The sequence below is a fragment of the Rattus norvegicus genome, chromosome 2 (genome assembly GCF_021556685.1).
Source record: "Rattus norvegicus strain SHRSP/BbbUtx chromosome 2, alternate assembly SHRSP_T2T, whole genome shotgun sequence".
In the NCBI taxonomy this organism is placed as follows: domain Eukaryota; kingdom Metazoa; phylum Chordata; class Mammalia; order Rodentia; family Muridae; genus Rattus; species Rattus norvegicus.
In genome coordinates, this window is record NC_141535.1 from 41,622,398 (window position 1) to 41,650,139 (window position 27,742).

The 27,742-nt window shown below is 45.2% G+C and overlaps 1 protein-coding gene across 2 annotated transcripts in view; it reads left to right on the top strand.

Annotated features, from left to right (window-relative positions):
* The window catches only part of Depdc1b (DEP domain containing 1B), a 91,838-nt gene that overhangs the window by 36,356 nt on the left and 27,740 nt on the right, over nucleotides 1-27,742 (top strand). For both annotated transcript variants that reach the window (XM_087621683.1, NM_001107651.1), the window contains 3 exon segments: nucleotides 22,252-22,387; nucleotides 26,366-26,493; nucleotides 27,525-27,655. In XM_087621683.1, the coding sequence (XP_087477809.1) occupies nucleotides 22,252-22,387; nucleotides 26,366-26,493; nucleotides 27,525-27,655 (395 nt within the window).

The window sequence follows — 27,742 nt, forward strand, 5'->3', positions numbered from 1 at the left end:
TCCCTTCCCTCCCCTTCTCTTCCCTCCCCTTCTCTCCCCTCCTCTTCCCTTCTCTTCCCTTCTCCCTTCCTTTCCCTCCCCTTCTCCCTTCCCTTCCCTCCTCTTCTCCCTTCCCTTCCCTTCCCTTCTCCCTTCCTTTCCCTTCTCCCTTCCCTTCCCTTTCCTTTCCTTCCCTCCCCTTCCGTTCCCTTCTCCCTTCCCTCCCCTTCCCTTCTCTTCCCTCCTCTCCCCTTCCCTTCTCTTCCCTCCTCTCCCCTCCCCTTCTCTCCCCTCCTCTTCCCTTCCCTTCCCTTCTCCCTTCCCTTCCCTTCCCTTCCCTTCCCTTCCCTTCCCTTCCCTTCCCTTCTCCCTTCCCTTCCCTCCTCTTCTCCCTTCCCTTCCCTTCTCCCTTCCCTTCTCCCTTCCCTTCCCTTCTCCCTTTCCCCTTCCCTTTTCCCTTCCCTCCTTTTCCCTTCCCTTCCCTTCCCTTCCCTTTTCCCTTCTCCCTTCCCTTCCCTTTCCTTCCCTTTCCCCTTCCCTTTTCCCTTCCCTCCTTTTCCCTTCCCTTCCCCTCCCTTCCCTTCCCTTCCCTTTTCCCTCCCCCTTTCCCTTCCTTTACCTTCCCTTTCCTTTTCTGTTTTCTTTTTTTCCTCTCTCTCTGTCTCTGTCTCTCTCTGTCTCTCTGTCTCTGTCTCTCTCTGTCTCTCTGTGTCTCTCTGTCTCTATCTGTATCTCTGTTTTGTAGAAATTGGTACAAACTCACACCAAATACTCTTGCTAGAGGTTTATTTATTGCAACATGGTCTGCTTTTAGTTCTTCCAACACTGATTTAAAAGAGAGAACAAAGTAAATCCATCAGATTATTTTGTGTCTGCTGATGTTTTTGTTTTAGGTGTATTTTTGTCTTAAACTGACCCACTAATTGCTTATGGTGGGGCATCTCAGTGCAGGAATAATATACTATGCTTATGACCAGATCCCGTCCACTGGCACCTGTATCACCTCAGACATGGCTCAATTATTTTATTTGTTGGGGACATTGAAAATCCCTTGAACCGAAGTAGAAATACTCACTTGATTTTGTTACTCGTAGTTACTCTATTGAGCTATAGATTTTACAGGTGACTCCCATCTAGCTCTTCCATGGAGGGTCTAGGAGTTAGACTTCCTGGTAGACAGACAGACAGACAGACAGACAGACAGACAGGAGGGGCCATAGCTAAGTAATGAAGATGGCCGGCTCCTTCCTCTCCCTCCTCACTTGAGACAAAAGCCTGTCTGATTTACACAAATGCTTTATAGGCTCTTGTCTCTCACCAGTCCTGCTGGATCAACAAGTTCAAAGCTGGACAGGACCTGTTACATGTGGGCCAGGCAACTGGCCCATCTTTCCTTAAAGGACCAATTCTAAATCAGGGGAGGAAAACTTTTCAGAGACTTAAAACCCCCAGCCCTCTGGAAGAGACTGGTGATTTTGGCTTCCCGAGTCCCCGCTCTGCTTCACAGAGGGCCATTTTCTCTGTTTTTGTTGAATATGAGTGTTTCCCCACCTGCAACAAACACCTTTCTGCAACTGTCTGCTCCTGTCAGCAGTGTCTGCAATTTCTCTGTTGCTATCTGTTGTGCTCAAGGTTTTCCTGCCTTTTAATCCTTTTCCTGACAGGGCAAAGGAACCCGATGAAGACCTCCCCCCCAGTCTGCACCCCCTTCTCCATTCTTTCTCTACCCCAAGGATAAGCTGGGCAGGCTCTTGCTTTCCCAAGCATTCGTTTTCCCAAATACAGAATCAGAGGTCAGCAAGATCCTTCATTCCTTCCCCACTTCTTCTCTTGCTCTGTTGCTTTTGCTAGTGCTGCAGGATTGGACCAAGTCTTCATGTTCCTGTGCTCTGCTCCCGACTGTCTGCTTCCGCCGATACACTAGATCTTTAAAAAAATTATATCCTTCTCTAATTAAATTTGTTCTTCCACAGTTGCATCTATGTACGTATTTCTCTAATGCACCTCACTTATCTTCTTCCCACCCCTGCCAGCCCTACTTCCTTCGAGCCCCTTTCCTACATTCCTGTCTCTCTGTCTTGTTTTGTGACCCGTGAGTATAGCCAGAGCCCTACTGTGTGGCCACGGGTGTAAAGCTATCCACTTGGTTGACTGGTGGGTGTGGTCGGGCCCCATAAACTCCTCCCTGGCCCACAGTCGGCCGTTGCCAGGCCCAGCCTTGTGCAGGCTTCAGTGTAGGCAGCTGCAGGTGCCGTGCTATCATGGTTGCCGTGGCTGTGATAACATTTTACAAATATTCTTATCTTCTGGTTGCTATATTCTTCCTGCTCCCTCTTCCTCTGTGTCCCTCCCCCGCCCCAGCCTTAGACTGGATAGGATGTGGGTCCTGTTGAGGACTGAAGATTCAATGATTCACTATTCTCCTCAGTAGCCATGAGTCGTTAAATTCACTTCTGGTCATTGCAGAGAGAAAGTTTTTTCATTAATGCTCAAGAAGGCACTGGATGGGAAGATCTCCCATGCCCATCCATTAGGGTTAATGCCGTGAAAGTGGCCATTGTACCAAAAGCACTTAGAGATGCAGTGCAACCCCAATTAAAATCTCTTAGCCATTCTTGAAAGAAAAAGAGAAACAGTCTTAGAGTTCCTGTGCAACTGAAAGAGCTTGGGTAGTCAGGGTCAATCATGATCAAAAAGAGTGCTGGGGGGTATTAGCATATCTGATCTGAGGTTATATTACAAAGTCAGTAATCAAAGACGTTCAAGACTGATTTTTATTAATGTAGAAGCTTTATTTTATGACTTCTTAAAATTTTTTTCCTCCACCTGTTCTCTCCCATCTCCTTCCTCCATTGTATCCTCCCACCCCAGGCCTCCTTTCTAGCTTCATGTCAAGTATGTCCTTTTGCCTACCCTGCCCCCTTCAACCCCCTGTCTCCTCCTTCTGGTCTGCTACTAATTCATATATCCACCCTCCACCCCTCATTTACATACATACAAATATACAAAAGCAAGTACACATGCCCCGGGTCACCTCATTGAATGTAATGCTCTCCTGTCCTTTCATCATGGTGCAGATATCATTGTTGTGTGTGGCTGAACAAGTTCCACTGTTCGTATGAGACAGTCTCGTTATTCATCCATGTGCTGACGGGCATACAGGCAGGTCTCTGTTTCCTCACTCTTGTGAATAATTTTGCAGTAAGTGTGGATGTGCAGATCTCTTGGTGGTAGGTAGCATCGGCATCCTTCGAGTGTATGCCTAGGAGTGATAAAGCCGGGTCATGTGGTAGTTATGGTTTTAAGTTTTTGAAAAACGTTCATAGCAACATCCAAAATGGCTGTACTAGTCAATTAGATTTTTAAGGCTCTCTGGTATAGTGTTATGCTATACATAGCATCATGCTGGTCTTGAACTCCAAGTCCTCCTGCCTCTGAGTGTTGGGATTACAGATGTGTGCTGCCAGGCCTCCTTTGGGGTCCTTTTTTGATGATTCTAAATAGTGAGTCTCATGCTTCCCATACCGAGGCAGGAAAGAAATGCAACATGATTCTTTCTGTTCCCGACTTTGCAATGGAGAGGATAAACAGGCCAATCAAAGCATATTTAATTCATTATCTACAGGAAACCATAGCAAACAATAAATGAAAATTGCTACTCAGGCAGTCCATAGAGTGACTCATCTATTTTGCTCGGTGTGCATAGTAATTTTAGTGACCGTTTTATGTCTCCCTGTTTTCAGGTTCTCTATTTCTTGTCGGGTTATGCTTTCATGTTGTCCAAAAGATACACTCAGTGAAGAGCCTTCTTCCTGTCTCTTTCCTTCAGTCCAGCTAATGTTACTAGCTGTGGCCATGTCTGCCGGCCAGATGTGGTGCTGTGTCTGTACTTCCAGTTACTTGAAAGGCAGGCTGTAGTAAGGGCACCAGTGGAAGGTGCCCTGGGTCCTGCCAAGACTGGCCCCCCAGTGAACGGGATTCTTGGTGGGAGGGCGGCAATGGGGGGAGGATTGGGAGGGGAAGCCCATATAGAAGGGAAGGGGGAGGGGCTAGGGGGATGTTGGCATGGAAACCAGGAAAGGGAATAACATTTGAAATGTAAATAAGAAATACTCAATTTAATAAAGATGAAAAAAAAAAGAAAGAAAGAAAGGCAGGCTGATTACTGGGATCCAGACGTTCTAGACTATCTTGGGCAACATATTGTGAGACTGCTATTAAGACAGGATGGTTGGTTAGGCTCTTGATGACACACACTTCAGGGTCACGCTACATCATTTCCCTTATGATTATGTTATCTGCCTGGCTTAGGTAGGACTGCATCCAGGACACAGTCAGTGTAGAGGGAGCACTTCAGGACATCACAGAGAGAGAGAGAGAGAGAGAGAGAGAGAGAGAGAGAGAGAGAGAGAGAGAGAGAGAGAGAGAGAAAGGAGGATTATCTCAGTAGGGGTCCTGTGGGTGGGGTAGGATCTGGATAGAAAAGAATGGGAGGTAAGACCAAGGCCACCAGGCAGAAGCGCACCAGTCTGAAATAAGTGGGAGGAGAGAAACATGGGTGGTTAGAGGGGTGGATTGGGCAGACTTTCTTAAATTCACGACTATGGGATAGACTTTTTAGATTTATCTTATGTGTACGAGTGTTTTGCCAGCATGTATGTATATGTATGTGCACCAGGGTGTCAGCTCCCCTTTGTCTGGAGTGAGAGATGGCTGTGAGCCGACAGGTAGGTGCTGGGAATGGAAGCTGGGTCCTGTGAGGAGAAACAAGCACTCTAACCACTGAGCCATCTCTCCATCCCCAGAGAGGTCTTCTGCTCCACGAGGAAGCAACTGAGGCAAGACCTTTGAGCAGCGATGAAGCCTGTGTTCTGAAGTAGTTCGTTTAATAACGGTGATGGCATAGACTCTGGCATAAACTCTAACACAGAGAGCAGCTGGCACCGTCTGGATGAGAATGCCGGTGTGGGAGGAAGGGCTTCATAGTCTCACTTCCTCACAGGCTGCACTAAGCTCGAGATCCAACAATCCATCTCTTTTATCATTCAGGAAATCTAGATTCTCATTTATAATCTTTAAAAGAGATCGAGTGCACGTGTGTGTGTGTGTGTGTGTGTGTGTGTGTGTGTGTGTGTGTGCCTATATGTGTGAGTGCATGCATGCATGTAACTGTGTGTGTGTGGTAGTCAGAGGACAACTTGAAGGAATTCTTTCTCTCCTCCACCATGTCAATGTTAAACTCAGGTAATCAGGCTTGGAAGCCTTTATCCAATGAGCTATCTTATTTAGAATTTTTGTTAGTGTTTAACATTTTCTTACTGAGGCATGGACTATAATCTTAGTCTTTCTAAAGCCAGTTAACAATCCATAATAGTTCTCAGTCCTTTGTAAACACTGTCAGTATTTACAGTATTTACTGGGTATTTGTGATCCCTTTGTTCTCAGTTAGTATCTCGAGGAGTATGGCACCTTGAGAAGTGGGTAAACATCTCAGGGACTCTCCACCTTGAGCTATATCACAAGGGTCAGTGATAAACAGCCGGGTTGGAGTTCTGGAACACCAGTGAAAAATGTGCACATACACATGCTTATATTTATATGGAATCTTTAACTTTTTTCTTGTTGCCAATCCTCTAACCTTTTCTGTTTGTGGGAGCTCCTGTTTGTGTGGTCCTCGGTGGGAAGGAAGGCCGTTAAAGAGCCTGAGTGATTGAACCCATCCTCTTCCTCCCTTGTACTACACACATGGCCTGCTCCTGACTGTTTAGGTGTCCCCACCCAGGATTGAATCTTCACGCAGAGGGAAGGGACAGCTTGGAGTTTCTTGTGACAGAACAGTGATGGAGACATCATACCAGTGCTGGCTTTGGGACCAGCCTATTTCTAGGGCATGGTCTTGCCTGTGGTTCTGGCTGTGTATGCCACCTGGCCCTCTGCATTTTTAGGTCTCAGGTCCTAGGGGAGCTGGGGACTTCCCAATAGCTGACCAGCTTCTATTGTAAGGAAACACTTACAATACATCTCAAGGACAACTTCTCCATCTTGCTGTCAGGGTCAAACTAAGTTCACGCTCCCAGGAACCTACTCCCAACCAGATTGGCGAAAACTCCCCTATCAAATCCCTTATGTCAAAATATGATTGGAAGATGCTACAGCCCACCCCGTTCCTCCTTGCTTTGTGGTCTCATCCTTTAAATATGCTGTGCAGTTTCTCTTCAGAGTCATAGTTGAGCTCCTGAAGCTGTTCGGCTGCCGGAATGGCCAGTAGTGGACTGATTAAAATATATTTCTGTCGTCTACATTGACCTGGTATTTGAGTTATGTTGGGTTTATGTGGACCCCACAACACTTTCTCTGCTTTTCCCCCCCTTCATCCTGTTTTCTAGCTCTCTACTGATTTTGGGAGCCATTTGATATCTTCAGATTCCTTCCTAGTGAACTTGACCGGGATTGGTTTCCGTTGTTTACAGCAGCAAGAACCTACATTGATGGATCAAGCAGCACCACAGAGTAAAGTTGGGGCAGCCTTTTAGGCCTAGGGAATTATGTGGACTGTCTGAAAGCGAGGCAGTGACTCAGACGGCTGTGTAACCTTCCAAGGTGGGAGGGAACATTAGAGTTCCCGGTAAGCCCGGAGGCACAGGGGAAAATCTGTCACGGATAGGAGCTATGCTGCTTGAGCTCTGGACTGAGATTACACATGGAACTGGAGCTGGTAAATGAGCCTATGCTTAGAGGCCATCACGGCCGTCTTCCCAAGTGCAAGCTGCCCAGGCGTCGGTAGGCAAGCCAACAGGATGCTGAGATACGCTGTTCTGCCTCAAACCAGGTGGACCCTGACTGCCAGCCCAGTTCTGTAGCATCCCTTCTAAGCTGTGCTGGCGATTAATCCATGCTAATTTCAAAACCATGAGTTGCTTCTCTGTCCTGACCCTGAAATGTTTCTGCGATTCACTCCCTGCCCGGTTTTTTAATCCATTCCCTCTGTATTTCTCTGGTTTATCCATTGACCGGTTTCCGTTTGTCCTTGAAATTGCTATTTTCTTTGATCCTTCGTTATGTTTCTCTGTGAATTCTTACTGCCTGTTTTCACTCACCAGCTTCAGTAGAGAAAGGAGCTGAAATTCAGACATCTTCCACTCTAGACATACTCCTGGGCCCCCTTTAGACAGCGGAGAAAGCTCTTTTGACTCCGGGGACACAGTATACCACGGATGTTATCCACACAGAAACAAAGACTCATGGGAGTTAGTTAGTCCTTCTCTATTAATTCTAAATTAGGGCTCCCCGAGAACAGTGGGAATTTGCTCTGAGATGCAGATTGTAAGATGTGTTGATGTACTGAAGTTGCCGAGAGGTGAAACAGACAAGCCATGTGCGTGTGTGGAGTCGGCAAGCTTGTAAACTAGGACAGAAGGCGCTGGGCAGGTGTGTCAGGTGAGCCTCAGGGAACACAGTTATGTACTCATCGCTGTGCCTCATGCCAGCGTCTTACCAATTGCTTGATTGAAACTTACGCTCTGATATGAGGAAGGAGTATTGTGTGTGTGTGTGTGTGTGTGTGTGTGTGTGTGTGTGTGTGTGCGCGCGTGCGTGTATGAGACTTGGAAAAAGTTGAGCTTAAGTTCTGAGCTTTTTTTTTTTTAAGTTTTAGTTTTATTTATTTATGCAGTGGCAGGGATGTACCACAGTGCATGTGTGGAGGTCATGTGGGGCCTTGGGATCAACGTCAGGCATCTGGCTTGGCGGCGAGTGCTGTCAATTGCTGAGCGGTCTTGCTGAACTATTTTGCTAGAATTTCGTGTTGGGGATGGGGTCACTGTTAGTTAGATCCCGACATCTGCTGCTTCACTGTTTCCTAGGGCTTCCGTTGCTGTGAGGAGACCTCAGAGCTCTTGTAAGGAAGCATTTCACTGGGGCTGGCTTACAGTTCAGAGGTTCAGTCCGTTATCATCAGGGCAGAAAACATGGCAATACATGCAGACACGGTGCTGGAGAGATAGCTGAGAGTTCTGCATCCAGATCAGCAGGCAGCATAAGGGTGAGACATTGGGTGTGGCTAGAGCGTCTGAGACCTCAAAGCCCACCCCCGGTGACCCACTTCCTCCAACCAAGCCAATCTGCTCCAGTGAGGTCAGGGCTCCTAATAATGCCACTCCCTATGGGCCCACGGGGGTGGGGTGGGGTGGGGTGGGGGTTGGGGGGCATTTTCATCTAAACTATTACAACCCTGGATCTCTTGTTCTAGGGCCTCAGATAGGACATTGTTTCAAGGTTTTAGAAAGGTTAGCTTTGCGTGAGTCCCTCAGAGGTTTATTTCCAAGGTGCCACTCAGTCGAATCTTTATCAGTAGCAGGTGTTGTCCATTGAGGAAGCCAATAAATACGTGGGTGTCATTATACAGGGAGTGGTGGGAGATAAGAATGGGGGGGGAATTTTCTTTTTATCTGGGTGTCTTCATAATTCAAGAAGAATAACCAGTGTGCATTGAGAAAGGAGTCCGAAGGTCAGTCAGTGAAGAGTGAGCTCCCGTCTTTATGTAAGCAAGCAGTTCTCAGCCCACCTCCCTTCCTAGTAAAAGAGGTTGTAGCTTTTCCACATCACACGGGCAGTAATGGAGCCGTACGTTGTGAACTCAGCAACAGGAGGGCTGTAACAGGCTCTGGAGTATGGCAGGGTGGGTTCTAGTCCCAGCTATTTACAGCTTTCCACCCATGCACCGGTAAACTGCTTATAGCCTTTGACCCTCTGTGGCCTCATCTACAAACTAGGAATGCCAACATCTTGGTCTTGACCACACTTAGAAGTGGGTTTTTAATGATTCCCCTGTAACCGATAGCATTCCAACTGAATGTGCCTGTTGTTTGCACCACAGTGAGACCAAGGTTAGTGTCTGTACAACTTCCAAGTAAGTACTATTGCCTCTGTCCTTCCTCTAGACTGTGGGCAGCAGCTTTGTTTTATACATGGCCACATAGTAGATAGTGGGTCGTGAAGCCTGTGTTGGCACAGCCTGACTCTTCTGCTGTATGTTAAAAGCAAGTATGGCTGGTATATAAGGAGTCTACCAGCAAGACTCTCTATATAAAGCAAATGATGAGCTTGCACCCTAAGGACCTACTTGTTATGCATTAAGGTTTACCCAGTTGTGTCTCATATGTAGCAGGAACTTCTATTTCTTGTATCCCTGTGCAGTCATTGCATATGGGAGTGTAAGCACAGGATTCTTTGGGACTTTGGAGTAGACAAGGAGGTGACAAGGCAGGACAAGCTCTACACAGTCTTTAGTGTGGTAGGCAGGGAGCACTTCGGAATCCGTGGACCCATGTGTGAGTTAACACACCGAGGCAGCACACTGGGATGCAAGTGTGACCTGAGAGGGAAAGACGGGCAGGAGCCCAGGACCAAGGTGGAGCGTTCCCAAGGGAAGACTGCTGTGTCTTCCGGAAAGAATTGGTTCTGCCATCCCGTGTGTTCCATGATGGGCTAGAAGCATCGTGGGAAAAGTAGACAGGAGCTGTTGACCTGAGGAGAGATAACCTAATATCCCTGTGGCCAGCACAGACTGTTTTGTGTGCTACATAGAACCACTTTTGCATGTGCATTTTGGTACATTTTTCCTAAGCGGGGATCAGGAAGACAGAAACAGCTAGGAAGACTACAGCTCCCGTCTGTACCCGACCTGGCTGCAGCGGGAGCTTGTCCCCACTGTCTTTCCCACCATGAAATCTCTCATCCTCCTGGCAGAGTGGCCCAGTTTGTTTCTGAGGGTCTGGACCCTTGATTATCTTGTACTTCTCAGACTAGTATTTTTGTATTAGCCCATTCACAGTTGCAACGTGACAAGAAGGTACTAAGGGGTCCAGAGTGCCCCGCTAGGTTCCCTATCAAGAGTTTATCTCTGCAATACTACCTGGTGGTCGGCAAGAAGCACAAGGCAGTTAGTAGGATGGTGAGTAGGATTACCTTTTTTCCCCATTCCTTGGTTCCCCCACCTCCTTTAAAGATTTACTTATTATATCAACAGTGTTCTGCCTGCAAGGATGCCTGGGGGCCAGAAGAGGGTACCATGCATTATAGATGGCTATCAGCCCCTATGTGGTTGCCAGAATTGACCTCAGGACCTCTGGAAGAGAAGGCGGTGTTCTTAACCTCTGAGCCACCTCTCCAGTCCCTGTCCCTTGATTTTTGATACACTTGTATTCTTAGGGGAAGCCAGTACCATATTGATTCCTTAATTTCCAGCCATTGCTGTAGGCCCAGCCTGTGTGTCTGTGCAGTTCTGTCCTGATCCCTGTAGCTTTGTGACAGTCCTGGAGATCAGCTTCCTGTCACTTCTCCATCTTTGCCCTTTCTCAAATTAATTCTTTGTTTGTTGTTTTCTTGTTTGTTTTGAGACAGCACAGCTTCTCTGTTTACCTTGGTTGTCTTGGGCTCGTTCTGTAGACCAGGCTGGCCTCTGCCTCCCTAGTGCTGGGATTAAAGCCATGTCCTTTGCTTTACCTCGCTTGTTCAAGAATCAATGTGTTTATCCCTGTAACAGTTCCTCCTGGGCTTTTTGAATGGAATCCTGTGGAATTGGTAGATCAGTTTGGAGTTTAACTTCTTAATGAAGTCAAGTCTTCCGTGTCATAAACACAGCACCGATCTGTTTGTTGTCCAATGTTCTGCAATATTTTGTAGTTCTATGTTATTTTGATCACGAACATGTTTCATCAGACTTTAAGTTGTTCATGTTTTGATGCTACAATATACCTGGCACACCTTCAAACAGTTTTGTAAAATATAATTATTAGCAAATTTTTGGTATTTACATGGTATGATACCACATTTGCTATATATACATATATGTATACACACACACACACACACATCATTATAACATACCTTTAAGTATGACAAGGGGCTTTATAGAATACAGTTAAACCCTTAGAATTGTTGCAGATTTATCTAACTCACGGATTTCTAGGAAACAGCAGCCTTGGAGAGACCAGCCCTCATGATAGTTGATATCTGGCAGGGTTCGTTGCTAAATCTTGTTAGTATAAAATCCTCAGGTCACTGAGGCAAAGAGAGGTTGGCTGAAACTGTGGGTGCTGTGAATTTCTGTCAGTAACTAAGGGATAATTTCAGCATGTGCCATGGAAGAAAGCTTGAAACAGTATGAGAAGTCTGTTACCTACCAGTCAAGTCTACAGGGATCTATTCACAATTTTTATCTTTGTTTTTATTCGTGTTGTGTATGTGTTGGGGGAGGGGATGCAGCGTACAGAAGAACGGGGGTGGGGTGGGGTGGGGCATCTCTTGCACTGGCGGTTTGTGAGCAGCTTACCCTAACTGCTGGGAGCTAAGCTCTGGTAGTGCAGGGGAGCAGCAACCGTCCTTGACTACTGAACCATCCTGCTGACCCTCAGAGATTTAGAAAGCGTGTTTTCCTCATGACTCACATATTCTATAGTACTTTTGGTTAAAAAATAATTTTAATTTTTTCAAATAAATACCCCAAAGGATCGTAGTTACAGTGTGCATTGTTTTAAAGTTTTTTTTTTTTCCAGCCATTATCTGGCAGTGGAGGGAGCACTAAGAGACAAGGGAGGCTGGTCGCTTTTCCACTCTCTATGTCTCTACACAGGTGGAATGCAACCCGTCTTCAACAGGACTTTACAATTCCAAAATGTATGCTTTACAGTTTTTAAAGTCAGTTGTAAAGGTTTCCCAGCAGAGGGAGCCACGGTCCTTTGAGTGTTCTCTGTGAAAGAAAGGCATCTCGCGCAGGAACTGATAGACTGCATCTGAGCCATGTGTGCATTGACAGTAAGATGGATCCCTCTCTGCCTTGTTTCGTCCACTCCCGAGACCTTAGCAGTGTTCGGTGTTAATTAATCCACTGCTCTGGTTTATTACTTTTCTTGAACCGCTCATCCATATTGACTTTAAACAATTCATTACTACTTTTGAACACTGATTTTATGTGAAGTATTTTTCCTACATGTATATCTGTATATCATATGAGTATTGGTGCCTGCGTAAGCCAGAAGAGGGCATTGGATCCCCTGGAACTAGAGTTACAGATGACTATGAGCCACTATGTGGATGCTGGAAATTGAATGTGGGTCTTTGCAAGAGCAACAAGTGCCCTTAACCACTGAACCTTCTCCTCAATTTTGTTTCAGAAATATTTTCTCAGCCCTTGATTTTTTTTTCTTTTTTCTTTTTTTCGGAACTGGGGACCGAACCCAGGGCCTTGCGCTTGCTAGGCAAGCACTCTACCACTGAGCTAAATCCCCAACCCAGCCCTTGATTTTTATATAACATTCACCAGAGTGTGTTCTCTTACATGTTTTTTTGTTTCATGCAGTTTTTAAAGATTTATTTACACTGATGTATATAATTATGGCTTGTGAATTTTCATGGCTATTTGTCCTCTGTCTACTAGCATTCCACAGTGTGTTTCCCTGTCAGTGGGGATTTGGGTTGCTTGCACTGCTCTGCCCTTACAATAGTGCTGTCATGGTCTGCCATGGTCACTCTGTTCTGTACAGACCAGTGCTATTTTAGGGTAGCCTGCATTATCTAGGAGAGTATTGCATTTAGAGGATTTGGGCACATTCAACTTGCTGGAAATGACAACTCCTTTTCCAGAGTTCATATGCTAATTTTTATTCTACTAGTAGAAGATATCTGTTGAGGGCTGATTTACGCATCTTCCCGCCCAGTGTGTCTGAAGCGCTGTTACATGGAATTACCTTGGTGGCTGATAAGGCTGGGTGTCATTTTCTATGTGCTCAGTGTACCAGTTCCACACCTAGACAGTTTTGCCTTTCTTTGCAACGTTTTCTTCTAGTAGATTCTTAATAGTTAAAGTCTTCTGTGAATGAATCTTCCATCAGATATATGGGTTACAAAGACCTCTCATTCTCCCTTTGCAGTGCTAGGAGATGAGCTACATCTTCAGCCTTCAGTTTTGTCTGCTAATGCTGGCCCATGCTGTGCCCTGCTGTCCTGCCCTGCCTCTCTCTCTCTCTCTCTCTCTCTCTCTCTCTCTCTATATATATATATATATATATATATATATATATATATATATATATATATACACACACACCTCTATGTCTGTGTTTCTCAACCTTCCTTCAGATCCTTATGTGTGGTGACCCCCACATAAAACTATTTTCATTGATACTTATTAACTGTAATTTTGCTTCTGTTGTGAATTGTAATATAAGTATCAGATATGTGACCCCCAATGGGATCATGACCCACAGGTTGAAAAACACAGTTCTAGGCCCTTTTAAAATGGTGTCTTGATGAACAGAACACTTACTAATTTTACTATTACCCTCCCACCCCCTCACTTATTTGGTCTCACTTTCTAGCTCTGGCTGGCTTGGAACTCACTGTGTCAAGGTACTGCTGTCAAGCACGGCTACCTGAATTCAGTCACTAGAAACTGGAAGGTGGAAGACCTTCATGTACAAGCTGTGGCCTTCGACCAGTCCCCAGGAAAGAAATATTTTAAAAAGGCTTCATTACCTGGAGTCTGAGAGTTATTTTCTTATATTTTAATCTTAAATTTCATATTTTTGCTATGACTTCTGTGACTTTTCTATTAGAATTTTGGCGTGTGTGTGTGTGTGTGTGTGTGTGTGTGTGTGCACACGCACACACATGCACATCTGTTATATGTCAGGTGTCTTCCCGTTGAACCGAATGATGACTTTGGGTAGGCTGGCCAGCAAGTTCTAGGGATCTGACCTTCTCTGCCTTCCACTTCTAGGTTACAGGCTGGGGCATGTATAGGTATGGATTTGCATAGGTCTTGAACTCAGGGCCTTAAGCCTGCATGCCTAATGCTTTTACCCGATGAGACATTTCCCCAGTCTCTATGATGATTTTTATTTTGAGGAAAAAAGTAGTAAGATTTTTATTGTCGAAGTAAGTGATCATAGCAGGAGATACAAACAAACCATCATTATTGTGATTCATGGTGTGAATTAGGCAATGTTCTGATTTTCTATGGCTGAGAAACAATGTTACCCAAACTTCAGTGGCTTAAAGTGACTAATCTATTTAAAAAATGCTCAGCTATGTTATTTTTGAGAAAGACTTTATAAGCCCAAGATTCCCTAGAATTCATGATTGCAGTCCAGTGTGCCTTGAGCTCCCAGGTCTCCTGTTTTAGCTTTCTCAGGGTTGGGATCCTAATGAACCTTTAAGCCCAGACTTCCCCCCTCTGCCCCTCCCCTCCCCCATCTAGAATGTAGAAGGAGCACAACTAGCAGGTTTCTACTTCTGAACAGTGGATCAGTAAGTTCCTTCTCTCACAACCATGGTGCCTTTGCAGCACGTTCGTCTGTTCCTCTCTCTTTACATGAGGTCTCATTCTCCCAGGCGACTCCCGGTGATGTGGCCTTTGTGTAGTATGATGGGGTTGGGGTAGGCTTACATGGTAGGTGGCTTAGAAGAGATCGTGTCCCAAACATGAGCATCCCAAGTCCAAGTATTTTCAGTAGGCGAAAGGAGAAAGTTGGTAGGCAGCCGAGGTCTGTGCCCGCAATGGGCAGAGCCTCCCTTCTGTATTCTGCTTGTCAGAGCAACTGCTTAGCCCACTCACATGGGGTGGAGAACCCTCCTGTGGATGGGAAGCTCAGCCACGTTGGGCAGGGAGAGCATATGGGATGAGAAGAGCATACGGGATGGGATGGGAAGAGCATATGGATGGAACATCTGTGTGGCCATCCTCGGAAAATATCATCCGTCATAGTTTGCCTCTGGCTACAATAACTTCCTTTCATTTGCAACTACACTTACCTTCCCCAGGAAGAAGCTGAGTTTCCATCCAGATGTGCGTGTCATCACATCTACCGATGGCTGGCTGGTTCATAGTGCTTTGGAAATGCAACTGGACACAGGTCTGCCACTTCTGCTACTTCCTAGGGTTCCCTCTAGATTCTTTGCTCAGCATTCTGAGTCATTTGTTTCACAAGAAATAGCCCACGCCTGCAGTGGGATATCTTTCTTACATACTTCTAATGCCCCGAAGGTTGAAAGTCTTGCCTGTTCATTTCATTTTGAAAAGTTGAAGTGGATTTGGTTTTCAAAATTTCATTTGAACTGTACCACTTGGGTGCCGGTAACTCGAACTATTGTTGACTTGAATCATGAGCTTTCTTAGGAATCCTATTATGGCTTGCCCCATTAGACAAAATCACACAGTCATATCTCCTTGAGTCAGCTGCTGCTCTGTCTGGAGCTGCTCAAAAGTCCTCTGCAGCACAGTCAGCCCTTGTAATTCTTAGACATTTATGATGGCGTATTAAATGTATCCTCTGTCCCTGTCATAGAACCGTTAAGAGCCCTGGGATTTCCCGAGTGGCAGGGGTGTCTTGTTACCTGTGACAGTCTGCTTTGATAAATGCTGAGTTTGTCATTGAAAAGTTACATAGTGCTGGGGCCCTGGGCAGCTTCAAGATGGGCTCAGTCTTTGGAAAGACCCAGCGACGGGTGCTGTGGGCATGCATCAGGACATGCTGGTCAGTGAGGCTGGCAGGATCCCGGGATCTTCTTGGAAACTGGAAAAATGAATTGAGGCTGGAAGTTACAGAAGGTCACATAAATCTCAGAAAAACTGTCACCTGCAGGAACGTGGGAAACAGAAAAGATGGCTCTGACTGAGGAATGCTCCAGGGAACCAGCAAAAGAGCAAACTGTTTTTTTTCTTGGAACTTTTAGCCCCACTTACTGGAGTTTCTGGAAAGAATCTTGAGCAGCAAGGTTTGAGCTTCTGGGTTGGAGAACTTGCATTATCTGGAGGCATAGAAGGGTGGTGACCAAAGGGCTTCTGTCCCATGCATTCTCATCCCATCTCTAACCATTTTTCATCTGTCTGTCTATCTGGCTCACATGTCCTTTAGCATAGATTGGTAAATGTAAGTACAGTGCTCCCCTGAGTTGTATAAGCTGTCCTAATAAATTAGGGAGCCTATGGGGTATGGTGGAGGGTTTGTGGAGACCTTAGTCAGTTATGCAGAGTATAGTTCATAATCTGGGAGGGTTCCCTTGACATCTGGAGGTTAAGGACGGTCTTGCGGGGCTGAGCTCTTAAACCTGTGGGATGTGGTGCAGCCTCTGTGTGGTAGAGCCTCTGTGTGGTAGAGCCTCTGTGTGGTAGAGCCTCTGTGTGGTAGAGCCTCTGTGTGGTAGAGCCTCTGGGTGGTAGAGCCTCTGGGTGGTAGGGCCTCTGGGTGGTAGAGCCTCTGGGTGGTACGGACTCTGGGTGGTACGGCCTCTGGTGGTAGAGCCTCTGGGTGGTAGAGCCTCTGGGTGGTAGGGCCTCTGGGTGGTAGGGCCTCTGGGTGGTAGAGCCTCTGGGTGGTAGAGCCTCTGGGTGGTAGGGCCTCTGGGTGGTATGGCCTCTGGGTGGTAGTATCCGAAATGAATTGAGTTGTACACCTCCGCTCAGTCCACTGGAAACTTCCTTGGTGGGGGTGGTGGGAAGGACCCCACATATCCAGGCGCAGGAATATTCTGTGTTAAGTAGGAAGACCGAGTCAGAGAGTAAAGCAGAGTACTGTTTCCGTAGAAAACTGATCACTCTGAGTCACAGTGTCTCTGCAGCATGGCCTTAAGTCTTGCTGAAGTTATAGCAAAGGCCTCAAGGTTTCATACTCGTGGCCCTGCTGAAACCATACTCTACTAAAAACACCTTTGCTTGAACTTCGCGTTTGTTGTTTTACCTTGTGAACCTTTACTGAGAGGGGTAGGGATGAGAAATTGCTTCGTTTTTTTTTTTTGAATCGCCCAGTCACGGCTTTGCATGCTTCTCTGTATCTACTAAAGTCCAACACTAACAATGACAATAATAACAAACATGAACCCAGTGCCCACCTGTCACCTCGTTCATTGTTCTTGCTGTACTTTGCCGCTACAACTTAAAAAAAAAAATCAAAAAACAGTTTGCTCTTTTGCTGGTTTCCGTGGAGCATTCCTCAGTCAGAGCCATCTTTTTCTGTTTCCCATGTTCCTGCAGGTGACAGTTTTTCTGAGATTTATGTGACCTTCTGTAACTTCCAGCCTCAATTCATTCTTCCAGTTTCCAAGAAGATCCCGGGATCCTGCCAGCCTCACTGACTGGCGGGTCCTGATGTGCGTGCCCCTCTGTGCTTCAGTTACACGTTGTGAAGTGAAGCCAGGCAGATTTAGTGACTTTCGACGGCCCTGTATGGTTGGGAATTTGATGTCTGGCTACTGGGAGGGAGTCTTACCATAAAGACAGGATAGTTTCTCAAGTCAGGAACTAAGTTCTAAGCCAGGAAAAGCTAATGTTGCTGGTAGTTTCTGTTTATCATAGCACTGCGACCAGCCCATGCAGACTCAAGAGGGCAGAGGACACTCAACCTCTTGATACTGTGGTGGCAGGTCACCTTTGGATATGTGGCACTGTAGGGATGCAATGCCACTTTTCCTGAATGGGCCACACTGGCCCTGCTTTATTTACTCAATGGACCATGCTTTCCCACTGTGTGCACGGTCTGGGTCTGTTCTGTCATTAACCGTGTTTTCAAACTTGAGTGTGCGAGGCTGCATTCACTTTGTTTAGCCCTGTGCCACCCCATGCCAGTGTCTTAGAGAAATATGTGGTTGCTACAGTAGGCACGCAGGGGTGCTGGTTGCAGGCCAGGGAAGCTGCTAAAACTCTCTAGTGCACAGGAAGTCCCCACAGCACAGCATGGAGCTTTCTGGCCCTTTTGTCAGTAGTCAGTGACTGGAGGGGAGAGGAGGGGCCCCTGGCTGTGCAATGGCAACACCAGGCCACTCCTCCTTTATTCACCTAGACACCTGGTAGGAAAGGCTCTACTGATTTCTGCTTCACCAGTGTCTTCATTGTTTTTGGCCCATTTCATCATTTTTGCACACATTTCAGAGTCATCTCACCGGCTTCAAGAAAAGGATTTATAATCCCACTGGGGTTTCATTCTAACGTCAGTCTGTATGAGGAAAATGGTATTTTATTACATTGCATCCTATTTAATGAGCAGCTCTCACTTTACTTTTTCTTTAATGTCTTTCAATAACATTTTATAAAGGACTTGTTTTATTTTCAAACACTTTATATACTTATTTTTATTTTAGGTTGAATTTTACTTCCCTTTTCTTTAAGAATTTCATAAATGTATACAATGTTGTTTCTACCTTACTCACTCCCCACTCTACCCTCCAACTTCTGTCATGAAACCACTCTACCTGTCCCTTCCAAAACTCACATCTTCTTCCTTAAGATGAGCAAAATAAAGAAATAGCCATGGAGTTGGCTGTTCAGGTATGCGCATGATGACATGATGACAGGACTAGCTCACGAGAGGAGAAGCTACACCCAGAAGAAAACACCCTGCCTCCAGCAGCCACTCTCATCTGCCAGAAACATTCAGCTAGGAGTGGGGCCTTGTGAGCACCTTCCCATCCATGCTGGCTTGATCTCGTCAGGTTGGACACAGGCAGCCACACTGCTGGGAAGTCCTGAGTGTAATGGTCCTGTCGTATCCAAAAGACACTGTTTCACAATGGTCCCTTTGGCTTTTGGCTCTTAGAATCTTTGTGACTCTCTTTTGCCAGGTCCTTTGAGCCTTGTGGTGGGAGGTGACACTCTCCACTGTCACACTTACTCTCTGGACAGGATGTTATTTTCTGTGAGCTGCCATCCACTTATGTCATCCTGGCGTATCCCTGGATGCTATGTCATCCAGGCTGGCCTCAGATTCCTGAGGGCTGTGGTTGTAGGTGTGTGCCAACCACCTAGTGAAGAGTTTCTAAAGCTTTCTTAGAGGTGTTTTACTCTCTGAGCCGGTTTAAAAAATTGCTTTACTATTTGGGAAACATTCCTATTTCATCCATGTGAAATTTGAAGCAGATCAGCTAACAAAGTATCAAGCTCCAGGTGACAAGAATCAAATGTTAGGATTAAACTAGTAATTTCCAACGGCTCCAGAAGTCACCTCCAGCAGTTACCACCAGAGGGCACCGTTGTGCTTTTTTTTTTCCTCAGGCAAGGGTGCAAGACTGGGCGGAAAGAGAGCTAGCTACAGATGTCACTGGTAGGGAAGATGTCCAGGTCAGGGGAGGAGAGACTGCTTAGCATATCCTCAGCCACCACTCTGCACATACGGTAAAGTTTACCTTTTGGAAGACAGTTCTTTCTGTGTGTGGAGATATAAGGGTGAAGATTGTAAAGTAGAGGAGAAATTGTAGACCACCCAACAGAACAATAAATCACTATTTAGAGAGACTTCCCCCTTCCAAAGGACACACAGGCAGTTCCAGAGAAAGCCAAGTCTGGAACTCAAGTCCCCAGGTTTCATACCATAATTGAGAGTGGGACTAGGAGCGAGTGAGTGCTGGCTAGGGATTACTTAACTCTTAGCGAGCTGTTAAGTGGGCAGCCCATGAACCAGGATAATGTGTGTAGGTCTGTGGGATGTATGTAGAGTCTGTGGGAGTGCACATGCCTAAGTTCTAACCTTGGCTGGAAAGAGGACCTTTGTGGTGATTGTTGCTTTTTAGAAGTCAGATTGGACCTCAGGTCCATTGTATCTGTCATGTTAGCACATGAAAGGCTGAAACAGGAGGGTGTTGAGTTCAAGGCTAGCCTGGGCTATATAGCAAGGGCCTGCCTGAAAGAAGAAGAGAGGGGGAAAGGAGGAGAGGGGAGGAAGAAAGGAGAGAGGAGTTGAAGAGAGGAATAGAAGAGTAGAGAATGGCATTGAATGCTATGAGACAGCCTGGACTACATAGTCAAATATCCACGACTGGCTTAAAATTTTCATTTATTTTATATTTGAGCTTCTGTCATCTACTTTAATAATCTGATCAGCATGTAAGTAAGCTGATTTAACTTTATCTGATGATTTCCAGGCCTCATTGTTTTTCTTCGGGTTCAAACCGACTTTTGCAATACAGTGCGGTTATTAGATGTTCTTTTCAGAGAACGTGGAGATCAGCTCTTCTCCCCGCCTCAGCTCCTTTCAAGTCTCTTGTGACTGTTCCTGAAGTGGTTTTCTGTAGAGCTCTTGTTATTGCTGTGTTTCCTGATTCACCTTGATATAAACTTTCTCTGAAAACTACCGGCACTGTTAAAACTCTCTGGTTTGGTAATCGCCTTAAGACACACAGCTCAGAAACTCACAACTGGTCCAAGTGTGAGAGAAGGTGTCCATTGAATGTCAGACCACAAATGGGACCATCTGTAACACCACTAGCATTGCAAAGGACAGGGGTAAAAGGATGGTTAGAGACAGAGGTTGGGGAGGACCAGGGCCCAACAGGGTCCTCCGGACGCCACTGGACTCTTACACTTAGACGCTCACACAGCCATGCTTGTCTGCACACTATCACGCCATCCACCCTCCAGCATGGTTGGGGTGGGGCTTATGCATTCGTACCTGAGCTGTGGAGCTACTGAAGTGTCTGCTAAGGGAGGAAGAATCACGTTTCTTTGAGGATATGGCCCCTGGAAGTGACCATGCTCATGCATATATGGAAAGTACAAGTTGGACTTCATGGGCAACATGTTTTAACTAAAACATGGACTTCATGTTTTAACTAAAGCTGAGAACGGGTGGGAGGTGGATGATCTGGAGAAGTAGAGGGCAATAAGTTACATTTGTGTACACGTATGCAACTCTCAATTAAGAAACGTTCTAAAAAGGAATAAAACATTTAATAGTCTGATTTCCTTTTCCCATGGCTATCACAGGGAAGACTTTTTAAGAATTTACCTGTATATGTTTGTCTCTGTGTGGGTGCGTGTATGTGAGCACGGCACTCAGAGAGGCCATTAGCTACCCTGCAATGGGAGGGGCCAGCTGTTGAATGCTGCCTGACATCATCGATTCAGGGAACCAAGCGGGTCTTCTACAATGACATGCTCTTGACCACTGTGCCGTCTCTCTGGCTCCTATGGGAAGATTCTAAGCCTTTTGTTGGGCCTACATTTTAAAACAAAAGCCAACAACAAACTCGTTTCTTAGATTTCTTTTTTTTACCTGTTATTGCAGTGGCCTTCCCACATGCCATGCAAGAGTTCTACTTCTGAGCCGCCATCCATCCTGTTGATGCATTTCACTGTATTCTTTTCTACTAAATTTACAGAGAAACATCTTATGAGGAAACCCCCTCATCTTTAGCGTTAGTTCTTTGTTTGACACCTTGTAATCTGTTTTGAGGAGAGTTTTTATGTTCAAGGTTGAATGGCTCGGAGAAGGCGAAGATCCAGGAAGAGGGACAGGGCAGAAATACGGGGAGTAATGCGTCTAGACAGTTTTCTTAGTGCCCTTAAGATGGATGTCTTGGTTGGTATTTTAATCTTTGTGTGACACGTTGGATATTCAAGGGAAGGAGAATTAGTCTTTCTGAGAAGTATTTAATAAAAGCGAACATGGTGGGCTGGAGGCATAGCTGGGTAGCAGAGAGCCTGCTGCTGTCTGAGGCCTAGCCACGCAGAGGAAAAGAAATAAGCGGATGTCAGGGTGGTGTGCTGTTCCTCACCAAGGGCTAATGAGGATTTCTCTGTCGGTGACTTCTGTTTGGAACACACGAACTGTAAGCTTCAGCAACGGAGCTACAAGGCGGTATAGATTCCAGCAGGATGAATGCAAGGTTTCCCTGTATTCACTCTGTGAGAACACCTTTAGAACCAGGAGAGGTGACATACACTCGTTATCGCTCTCCCGAAAGCACAAGCAGAAGGGTTGCTTGGGCCAGGAGTTCAAGCCTGGGTACCGCAGTGAGACCTCATCTTAAAGACAAAGGAAAGAAGCGAAGAAGAAATCAAATAGGAAGCCAGCCACAGTTATACACACCGCAATCCCTGCATCAGAGAAGTTGGAGGCAGGGAAATTGGAAACTCAGGGCCTGCCTGCACCAGGTAGCAAGTTCCAGTCCAACCAAGGAAACTTACCGAGGCCTGTCTCGATGCAGTTTATGGAGAGCCAAGGATGTATGCAGCTCGGTGGCAGAAGACGTGTGCAACACGAACAAAGCCCCAGGTTCAAGCAAGTTTTATTATTAAGAATGTTATGTATATTTTATAACTTTTTCTATAAAGATTATCTCCCAGGCATTATGAAAGAATATCTTAAAATTCGTTATCGTCGAGTACTGCTATTCATGATTCATGTGTGATAATTTAATGAATAAGGGGCTCATCACTTATCTGAGTGCTGGAAAGCGGCTGTCTCCTACTGTCTGCAATAATAGAGCGTTTCTTCCTGGATTTAGATTTCCTCCTTCCTCACCCCTGAAGCCATATCCAAAGAAGCCCCTGTATCAAAGAGATGTTATTAAGTTTCCAGAATGGAATGATCCCCCGCCAGGCACTTCACAGGAGAACATTCCAGTGAGGCCGATTGTGATGGTAAGTTCGTGAATAAAGACCTGTAGGCTCCATATTGACAGTCCTGGCTGCTGGGGAAGAGGAAGTCATTGAGTCCCCCTGGGTTGTGTGGATAGCTCCATACCCATGCCTACACGGCTGGCCCTGGGCAAACCCAGGGGGTCACACAGCAGAAACAAAATAGAGATGGAGACTTGGTGGGGGAAGGGTCTGGAAGAAATGAGAAGGAGATAAGGGGTGTGTGTCTGTGTCTGTGTGTGTGTATGTGTGTGTGTGCGCCTGTGTGTGACCAGAATGTATTACATACATGCATGGAATTCTCAATAAATACATTAATTAAAACAATAGTCATGATTTCTTAAAAGAGAGATGATGGGCTCAACCCAGGAGGAGTCCTCTAGTGAGTTACAGGCTTGGTCCAGTCTTTCTGTACGAGTGTTTACGCAGAGTGTTTGAGAAGCACCGTGAAAGACACCATCAGCTGAGGGGTCATTTACCAGAAGATTGGCTCTTCTGTCCTTGTCACTCTAGCCACTGATGTGCTGATGGAGCATGGGGTCGCTGTTCGCATATGATTCATTAGAGCATATTTCTGTCCAACTCCCTGTGACCCCCTTTCCTGTCCGAGAGGCTACTTTTCTCTTTGTCTCCTGCAGTTTGTCTCAGTTACCCTCTCAGGTGAGTGAGGAGGTGGGCTATCCTGTGGAGTGGCCCCAGTATCCAACACAAGGCACAAACAAAGCTTCTTCTGCTCTCTAACAACAGCATATTGTGAGACACATGGCCTCTTTTTTGTTTTTTAATGTTTTTTTTTCTTAAAATATCCCCAGTACAAGAGTACCAAGATTGAGATGATGCCAAAAAATAAAACACAGAGAGAAACTTTGATAAGACAATTTGTGAGAAATTTACAAACATTATTGACTTAGGTTAATCAGGTGTTACAAGACTAGACATCAAAATACTTTTGTTTGCAAAGATGTGATGAAGATATTTTTAGCCAATCCAATTAAAAGAAAACAAAAACTGTGTTTTTTTCACCCCCTAAGGAAATTATGTGATCTCTTAGCTTGGAGAGGATAATGAAGCAGCTTAGACCTATCAAAGACGATCAAGGCAAAAATGACACCAGACACAGAAGTGGGGACTCCCCCAGGGGCTTGCAGATTTGTCAAGGGTGGGGATGAATTTGGGATCGCTTGGCGATGATGGTTTCTATGAAAGGGGAGCAGGTGGATGGAGACAGGACCCTGGAACTCAGGAGAGACTGTATTCGGAAGTTCCTCACTTACTTATTCGAAGAGATTCATTAAGAGTGTCCCTGGGGATCAAGTGTGCCAGGCTCAGTAGAGTCAGGGATGTGTGACACATTCTTTACTCTCACAGGCCAGTGAGAGAAAATTAGTGAGCTACAAACTAAAGCGTTAGAAAGCAAATGGGGCCTGCAGGAATGCTTGCAATCTGAGGACTGCTCATCTCTAAGGAGTGTGCAATAACCAAGTGTTAGCTTCTGGTTGAGAAACAGTTAATATGCGAATGCTAAGAATGTTGTCCTCTTCTCTTCAGTATGTTTATTTTAACACCTAATAGACCCCTCTAAGTAGGGCTGTTATTCAGAAGGCCAGTTTTTTTTTTTTTCAGTTAAATAAGCAGGCTTTGGAGCTATCCTTATAGTTCCCCCTTTCTCTTCTTTGCAATCCTAATGTTGCTACTGACCCCGAAGGACCAACTGGACAGGGTTAGCATGCGTCAAGCCCTGTTTAGAGTCTTGTACCAGGAATACTGTCTTCCATGCCTGGGAGCCCAGAGTGTGCCGGTACCCCTGAGCCTCTGACCCTCTGGACTCTCGGGCCGTCCGTTCTTCCTTCTCCAGCCAAATTCATGCATCTGTACTTCTCTTTGGATACATTTTGGTCTGTGCTTTCTAGTATTGTCCTCTGATATGCTAGGCAAGGGTATAAGTTCCCCACTTGTTATGGGATCCACTATTGCCTGTTCCCTTCTTCTGGAGAGTATCCAAACCAAGGATGGTAGAACAGGACCCTTTTTTTCAGGGGACCTTGACACAACTTTTAGAATGAGGTTAATCATCAGTAAATAAATGATTCATCTTTCTTAAAGAGCTTGAGAGGCTGGTGTGGTGGTGCAGGCCTTAAGAAAGATTTTGAGCTGAAACCTAGCCTAGGCTACCTCATGAGTTCCAGGCCAGCCTGGGCTAACAGAGCAAGACTCAGTCTCAAATAGACAAAACAGAGACAAAAAAACCTTTTGTCATTTCTGGGTAGTGATGATTGATGGGCCCTGGCTTTTGTGATGAGTGGCTATTTGACTGTGGTTTCCTCTGATGTCTGTTGTGTTTTTGTGGAAGAGTTCTGTGAGACAGAGGTACTGTGAGAGGCAGCTGACTTTACGTCTGTAAATGCTAAGAACAGAGCTGCTCATGCACATTCCCGGTAGTGATCAAGGATGGCTTCTATGATTAAGCTGTTTCAGAGAAAGAAATTCTCCGTGACACCCACAGAGATTTACTCCTGCTAACGTGTTTACCGGGTACCCTTTGGGTGCGTGTGTATTTTAACACAGTGAAGTCAGTGTGGGGCGTTCTGTGCCTTGTGTTCTTCAGGTAGAACAGTATGCTACCCCCGTTTCCACATTAGTCAGCATCTGACATCATTCTGCTGTGCCTAATTTTATCATGCCTATTATAAAAGTGAATAGTCTATTTGTTCAATCCTTTATTACTAAGTGTATTTTTCCAGCTTTTCGACATATAACAATCTAAGTAATACCTTTACAGATTTTATATATATTCCGGAGTACTTTTTTAGGATATCTTTGGAAATAGGCTTGCAGGTATATTTAATAGTCTTTCTACCTTCTTACCTTTAAGCCCAAAGACCTGATTTAGATATTTAAAAATTTACACACCCATCTTTGAATTTCATTTGTAATTTGGTCATTTGAAAACAAAAACGGACAGGAGAGAGGGCTCAGCAATTAAGAGCACTTTCTGCTCTTGCAGAGGGACCAACTTTGGTTCCCAGCAGCCATTGTACCAGGCTAGCAACCATGTTATCAGGCTAGCAACCATTGGAAATCCAGTGCCGCTGACTCCTGTGAGCACCTGAACACACACGCGCGCGCGCGCGCGCACACACACACACACACACACACACACCCCTTTAAAAAAGCAAAACCAAGAAACAAATAATACAACTTTCCTGGCTTTCTTCCCTTCAAATTAAGATTTTTCTGTAGTGTTATATTTGCACGAATGTATTCTAGAAAGTTGTTGTAAATGTCTTCTAACATGTTTTGCCTTTTACAGGTAAAATTTTTTTTCTCTGTGATAACAGAAGTGTTTGACTTGTGTTTGATAGCCTAAGTGTGGGCCCTGAGCTACCAGAAAGAGGATGTGGAGAGAGCTCTGTGACTGGAGCAGACTGTTTTAAGTTTTCTAAACTGTCTCCTTCCCAGAAGGCTTCACTCCTATGTCCTAACCATCCTTAGCTGTCTTTGTAGGGTGCTTCCTTTTCTGTCCCTAGCAGTTGCCTAGGATCGGGTTGCTTCCTAATGTTTATGTGTCTGATAGCACTCATAAATCAGAATCCTTGAAGGTATATTACTCTTAGTTTGAAGGATTACTCAGTTGAGACAATGTGCATTAAGACAAAGATTTCTGCACTTAATTTTGATTTTATAAACACTGGTTCCACTGGTTAGTTGGAAATAACAGCGCTTTAGTGATTCAGCATCAGCTCTAACACCATTTATCCTGATAAACCTAGGCCTGAGGGTCATTCCTTCCTTCTCTGAGGCTCATGCAAGGAAAGTTAGTGTATCATTCTAACCATTACTACCAGTCAAGTTTCAAGTCAAAACATACTCATAAACCATAGCATTTTATATTGACATATGTGTTCTCTCTCACTATCCCAACCCCCTTTATCTTTTCTCCCCTACCCCACCTCCCCCCACACCTCTCTGCTGCCAAATTAGAACTCTGAGATGTGGTTCAAGCGCCACAGTATTGCTATTGGAGAGGTGCCCGCGTGCCGTCTCATCCACCGCAGACAGCTGACCGAGGCCAATGTGGAAGAGATCTGGAAGTCTACGACGTTGTCACAGTATGCACATTTGACATCTGAGAATTCTAGGGATCTTCTTTCTATTTTCTCTCTCTCCTACTCTCTGCATATTTAGTGTTCTGAAATTATGTTTAAAAAAAATCTCAATTTTGCATAATCTGCCCTTGTGCTGTTTCACAAGTATAATTTAACTGGATTTCAAGACATTTCTACTGTTGGATATGTAATAGTTAAAGCAGGAGTTTAAATTCTTTTCTAACTGTTATTTCCTCCCTTACAAGCATGCTCTACACATGCTCTTGATGGGTGGCCAAGTTGACTTAGACTTTTCTGTCATGTTGCTCAACCTTTTGAGCGCTGGGATTGTATGAGTACGCACTGCCATCCCCAACCTAAATTCTTGAAACTTTTAGTAGCACTGACATCTTAAGTTTAATAAACATATACTGGAAATTTTAGCCTTAAGTCATTTTACTTAAAAAAATTGCTTTTTGCAATTCAGGTTGTTATTAATTTAAGAAGTATGCTATCAGAAAATGATATTTTAGGTTATTTTAAACACATTCCATTTCTACCCCATTGTCTAGAAAGTTTGGGTGCCATATATGAAGCATTTTAAAGACTACTCTTGTGAGGTGCTGAAGGGATATGCAGTGGCTAAGAGTACTTGCTGTGAAAGCAGGAGGACCTCAGTTCAAATCCCCAGTGCCCGTGTAAAGACTGGCACACATGTGCCCTTGTCTGTAACTGCAGGTAGCACCTCAGGATAGAGACAGACAGATTCCAGGAGCTTGCTGGTCATCTCGCCTCATTGAAGTGAGCTTCGAGGTCTCATAAAACGGGGAGAAGAGCTACAGAGAAGAAGGTGACATCCTTCTGACTTCCTCATGAGTGTAATGGGCACACATGCTGGCTTGCTATACTATACTATAGTGCGCGTGTGTGCATACACACACACACATACACACGTGCACACACACACACACCCCCTTTTGTATCGCTCAGTTATTGTACTATAAAAATGATTAAAGTATTTTGAAAATTATTTTAAGAATAAACTACCTTTTTAGTTTACAGAGAATTCTTGGCCTTGATTCCTTGGAAGAAGTTTTAAACACAAAGCTTGTCAACTCCAAGTTCATCATCCATAATGTGTATAGTGTCAGCAAGCAGGGAGTGGTCATCTTGGACGACAAGTCGAGTAAGTACCCGCTGACCACTGGTCTTTGTCTGACCCACACCCTGGCTGCACGAGTCTTTCAGTTCCCATTCTGTCCTTGTTAAGCCC